General features: G+C 42.4%; 1 protein-coding gene across 1 annotated transcript; it reads right to left on the bottom strand.

The window, feature by feature from the left end:
- Window positions 1-480: 480 nt before the first annotated feature.
- On the bottom strand, window positions 481-5234 carry LOC115166273 (protein-S-isoprenylcysteine O-methyltransferase). Its single transcript, XM_029720120.1, has 5 exons — window positions 4985-5234; window positions 4521-4609; window positions 4242-4411; window positions 2313-2530; window positions 481-2203 (listed from the first exon to the last, which is right to left on the bottom strand). Exons 1-5 carry the CDS (start codon window positions 5201-5203, stop codon window positions 2018-2020), a joined length of 882 nt encoding a protein of 293 aa, XP_029575980.1. The 5' UTR covers window positions 5204-5234; the 3' UTR covers window positions 481-2017.
- Between the last annotated feature and the right edge of the window lie 354 nt (window positions 5235-5588).

Below are 5588 nucleotides of genomic sequence, written 5' to 3'. Positions count from 1 at the left end.
TAAATAATTGATGGAGTGATGATCAAGTGGGGGTAGAGAGAGACCGTGTGAGAGCAAATGCATTTTAAAGATGACTATTAGTGAGTGCCCCTATTACTAAAACCCTATGGAGGAACAACACCCCTGATTCATAGTCTATACCCAGGGGACATTTTAAGACTTACAGCAGACTGGAATAGAACAGTGAATGGATTGTCTGTGTTCATTATGTTTTAAATTACTTACAAAGTAGATATTTCTGACTTATTACGCCGTACCGATTGGACAAAAATCCGAGAACCAGGCTGCAACTTGCTCAGGTTGTTAAATTAGCAAAAGATTTCTGATTGTACAGCCTTTTGATCCTGAGTGGACATGGGATTCGTGAATTTAAAATCAGGGGTTGGAACCAGTTATTTTCTCAACAACAAAAACCAAGGGTTTTTTTTGTACACTCCATTCCACAGTTCCGATCACCAAAATAAAGTTCTGAACCGGTTTGAAAACTGAATTATTATTATTATTATTTTTTTACATTTAGCTCATTAAAATGACTTCAGCAATCAGTGCAGATAGAGCAGGCAAGCTAGTTGTTTACATGCGTGATGGACAGACCAGTGTAGCCTATGGCGCAAGATGCTACTGAAATTTTACGGGTGGGGAGAGAGCGAGAGGGTTGAGGAGCAGGCTTGAAGCGCTGGCCCTCGTTAAGACATGCATTATCTGAATTAGGTTCACAGAATTATACCTAGGAGAGGCTTTGGATGTCCTTTGAGCTAGCTAGCTAACAAGCTTGTGTGTGAAGAGCAGCACCAGAATAAAACACATCTTACCTTTTTGTAGTTAATAAATCCAATCTGAAACTCAACTAGGCCTATAGTATCCTTAACTAGCATTGAAAAAGTTAATCCACTCTTCTCTAGCTAATTAAAAAGATCTCCCTATCTTCTCACGCTTCTAAGGTCAGTACAGTAGCCTGTGCTTCAGATGGGGGAGGGGCAGGTAGCCTAAACATGCACAGGCAAAGACTTTCAATTTGCAGGCAGACGCTGGAATAAGTTTGAGTGACAGAGTGAGGGCATTTGCATATGCGCTTTGTTGCGTTTCTTTTGTGGGACTAGAAAAAAAAATGGCTAGAACGTAAAAGAATGTTATTAACCGGTTTGCATGCTTTTAAAATAACGGTTCTGTTCCGGAACAGTATGGATCACTTTCGTTCCCGATTCAGTTTCTGTTCCTTAAATTTATTTTACAGTTTTGTTCCCTGAACCGGTTCCAACCCGTTTAAAATAAATCATTTTGGGTAAGGATGCATCAGTATAGAAATTCTGGGCTGATACCTATAACCAATATTTTGTCATGGCATATTTTGACATTTGATTACCATCAAAAGGCATTTTATAATTTATGAAAAGTTAACTTATGAGGCAAAGACCATGTTGCAAGCAACCACTTGCAGTCACACAGAAATAAATGCTTCTTAGCGCAGATTTACCTACCGGGAAAGAACATGTACGAGGGAAGATGAAATTGTGCATCCCTAATCTTGTGTAAAACTGTTGTTGTAAACGCTGAGACCTAATAATGATGACTTAGTGATAAGCCAGACAAACAAGGAATAGGAGACACTCAACCAAGCTCATTACAGCACTTTGATTCAGTAACCCAAGCTAAAAATCCATTCAGTATCCACTGAAGAAACTTAACTCCTCCCTATGGAAAACACAGAAAAGGGAGACATTGGAGATGAAGATGAAAGAAAGAAAAAAAATCTCTAGTAGTCAAACCAAAGAGGTGGTTGGATGTGTGCAATAGATATACAACATTGGGGGGTGTCGTTTCTTTTCGAGTGAGTCCGTCTACCCAGGTTTTTGGGGAACCCTTTACCACGCTCGTAGGTGTCGGTCTCCATGAGCTCTAGACCCCCCCCCAGGGCGGGCGACCACAAGGTCTAAGCCACAGTATGCTGGCCGGGGCTGCCCCTCACAGTGCCTGTCTGTCTGCCATGTTCATACATCCAGGACCCCATCTCTCACACCTAGGAGCTGTTGATGCAGATGCCTGAAATAAAGGGCAGGCCGGTGCCCACCTTCTTCTTGTATTCCAGGTAGTCCTCTCCGAAGAAATGGAGGAGAGAGAGCTCCTCCTCCTCGATCCGTTCACGGAAGAAGCGCCAGCTGGCCATGGTGTAGCCCGCGATGCAGACAGGGTTGCACAACATCACCTGGAACATTGGACACGGAAAAGTGAAATCAGTGGAGTGGGCTTGATTGTAACATGTTTAAGAAAATAATTCTGGTAACTTTCACAATATTGACATTTTAGGCATGTACCTGTGTGCCAATGCTCCAGTAGAACCAGCCCACGTAGGACGGGTGTCTGAAGAAGGCATAGACCCCATCGGTGACCAGCACGTGGCTCTGGGCCTTCTCGTTCTGGACGATGTGGTTAAAGTTAGAGCCAGCCGTCAACATGGCAGACTTACGAAGGAACTCCCCACACAGCACCATCACCAGGCCCACCAGGCTGAGCCAGCTCAGCTGCTTCAGCTCTGAGACAGAGGGGGAAAGTTTACAGCCAATAGAGACATTTAATCCTCCTGTGACAACATGTCATGCCATTTCAACTGAGACATGAAACGTTATTGGCTGCGTTCCAGGCTGACTACAGCTCAATCCCAATACCCCCTAGCCCTCCCCTCCATTTTGCACGATCCCGCAAGCCACATTGAGTCAGAGTGGTGTTCCAATTCAACTTTGAGCGAGGGGTAGTGCCTTTTCAGCCCTCCAAATGAAGCAAATCAACATACAGACTTCCTATCGAGTGGTTATTAAAACAACCATAAAGTCCTGCGACCCAAGGTTCTAAAGTTGCTTCAGGAAGATGGCTGACAAAAATACTAGGATGGAAAGAAATTTAATTAATTATAACTTCACAACAAATCATGCAAAGTATTTACAGTTAAGATGAATAAGTAGAGATCAATTCTAATGCACATTTCTTGGTCATAAAGTTAATTTACAAAAATCACTATTTAACAAGCTAGCAACAACAAGCTAACATTAGCCAACTAGCTATACATTTAGCTTGCTATACGGGCGTTTGACATTTGTATGAATTGTAATTCATGTTGTAGGGACTCCTGAGCAAACCAGGCTGTAATCTGTGAAACCCAATGTATGTAAAGAATCTAGCTAACTAAAGCATTTACTGCAAATTTTATGTACAATTTTGTAAGCTTGCCTTCCTGCTCATAAAAAAAAATTGAATTATATATATATATATATATATATATATAATTCAATCACTTGTAATTGTTATTTATTGGAGCTGGTAGGTAACATAGCAGTAGCTAACTCTTTTCTTCCTTATTGTACAGTGGAGGATAAAAAGACCGGTATGCTATGGATGTGTAGCCTATCAGTCTATGGACCCTTACACGTTTGGTAAAAAAAATGATTTAAAAGAATTGTTCAGAAGAGTGATTTTAATTGTTCTAACTACAATGCCTCCACTGTTAAGGACTGAGTGAAGGGAATGCAACTGTTACATGTCAAACTGCTATGGAATGAAAGTCCTGCTTCAGTACTACCTCACATTGAACCACAGCCAAAGGATGGGTACATTACAGCCACGTTGTTTTTCCCATTTGATGCTCATATGGTAAGTATGTATTTGTTGCGTGAGAAATATAAGAAAAGCTGTTACTGCAGCCAGTACTGGCTCATCGTCAATTCATTGTGTGGTATCCGTCTGACTTGCGCGAGTGAAAGGGAAAAGGTGGATACCTAGCCAGTTGTACAACTGAAATGTGTCTTCCGCATTTAACCCAACCCCCTCTGAATCAGAGAGGTGTGGGGGGCTGCCTTAAAAATCGACATCCATGTCATCGACGCGAGTGATGTAGCGATGTCACATTCCCTAGGCCTAATTTAGCTCTCCCTACCACTAGTTGCTCCATTTTCGAGTGCCACTCACCCCCACACGAGGGACACTCGAAAACGAAGGGCTAACGGGGTTATTGGGATTGAGCCTACATTGCAGACGCCTGCCGGCGCAGAATGACGTGGTACGCAACCATTGGTTGATGCAATTCAATGCCAGCAATGTAGTCAGGCTGGAACGCAACCATTGGTTGATGCAATTCAATGCCAGCAATGTAGTCAGGCTGGAACGCAACCATTGGTTGATGCAATTCAATGCCAGCAATGTAGTCAGGCTGGAACGCAACCATTGAGCAGAAGTGTGTTATGAGGCAAGACCTGGGACAGAGAGCTTCTCTATAGTGAACTCCACCCATGAGGAGACAGCAGCCACGGTGTACTCCACACTGTGGTTGAGCAGGAACGAGTCCAGAGACAGGCTGCGGGGGTTAATGATGGCCGTCACCAAGTACTCAGAGTAGTGGAAGAAAGACATGGAACACATGTACCTGCAAATACATGAATTGACTGAGAACTATGCATAAACAGGTATCGAACTAACATCAGTTAGTTTTGTGTGTGACGGAGAGAGAGAATGTGCAGGTGTTGGATGCTTACCAGCCAAAGTGTGTCCATGTAGTTTGGGAAAAGCTTATGATCAAGCCACACCCAAAAGTAAAACCAAGGAAGCAGGCTCGCACAGCAACCTGGGAGAAAAGAGCATGCTTCGATAACCTTTCTAACTTGAACTTGTGAAACTACAAAGCTGGCTCCAAATCAACAGCTAAGACAATAACATAACCCTAGGCATGGCCCACTTAACTTCAATAGTGTTATCTAGTTTACCGTTAAATTAGGGTTCTACTTTAAGTAATCAAGGTGACAGCTGTCTCAATCCAATTCAGCTAATAGGATTAGCCGGCTAACATTAGCACAATACATTGTCAGAAAGAAGCGCGCCAATTAATATAACTGATCATTTAGATTAAGCCTAGCTAGCTCACTGCCGTTTTGGATGGGCAAATACAACATAAATCAAGATCTTATTTCAGACGTTAGCTAGCTACTACTGTAGCGCTTACCTTATATAGAGGTCCCTTATATATGATTAGCAAGAAGCCATTGAGAACAGCGATGTACACCGCAATAGCTATTTTCCCCCTCACTCCAGTGAGATAGTCGAATACCCAGTCAAGATGTCCAGCGAATGTTCTAATAAGGGGAATTAGAACAACACCAAACCCTAAAAGAAAGCTTATAATACTTATTTTCCCCTCTAATGCCAACTTATTGCCTGCCATGATGAAGTAACGTTACTCCCTATGGGCTCTCGCGAGGTTTCCACAATCACAGAATTCCCTCGTGAATCTTGGCTCAGTTCCAGGAGGTGACGCTGCGCAGCTGATCAAATCAGATTTTATTAGTCACATGCGCCGAATACAACAGTTCTAGTAGACCTTACAGGGAAATGCTTACTTACAAGCCCTGAACCAACGATGCAGTTTGAAGAAAAATACGTGTTAAGAAAGTACCTACTAAAATAAACTGAAGTAAAAAAAATATATAATAATAATAATAAAAAAAGAAAAAGAACAGTAACGATGCTATATACAGGGTCAATGTGCGGGGGCACAGGTTAGTCGAGGTAATTGAGGTACTATGGACAGTATCAGTCAGAAGTTTGGA

Source organism: Salmo trutta, chromosome 28 (assembly GCF_901001165.1).
Source record: "Salmo trutta chromosome 28, fSalTru1.1, whole genome shotgun sequence".
Taxonomy (NCBI): Eukaryota; Metazoa; Chordata; class Actinopteri; order Salmoniformes; family Salmonidae; genus Salmo; species Salmo trutta.
The sequence above is the reverse complement of the archived record's forward strand: the minus strand, read 5'-3'. Positions and strand labels throughout refer to the sequence as shown.

What these genes read in the sequence shown, in the direction of transcription:
- LOC115166273 (XM_029720120.1), bottom strand. Translation starts at nt 5,203, where the DNA reads ATGGCAGGCAATAAGTTGGCATTAGAGGGGAAAATAAGTATTATAAGC. An exon ending in ATAAGGGACCTCTATATAAG is followed by an intron (nt 4,610 to 4,984) that starts GTAAGCGCTACA and finishes CTTTTCTCCCAG; the next exon opens with GTTGCTGTGCGAGCCTGCTT. An exon ending in ACTGGAGCATTGGCACACAG is followed by an intron (nt 2,204 to 2,312) that starts GTACATGCCTAA and finishes CCAATGTTCCAG; the next exon opens with GTGATGTTGTGCAACCCTGT.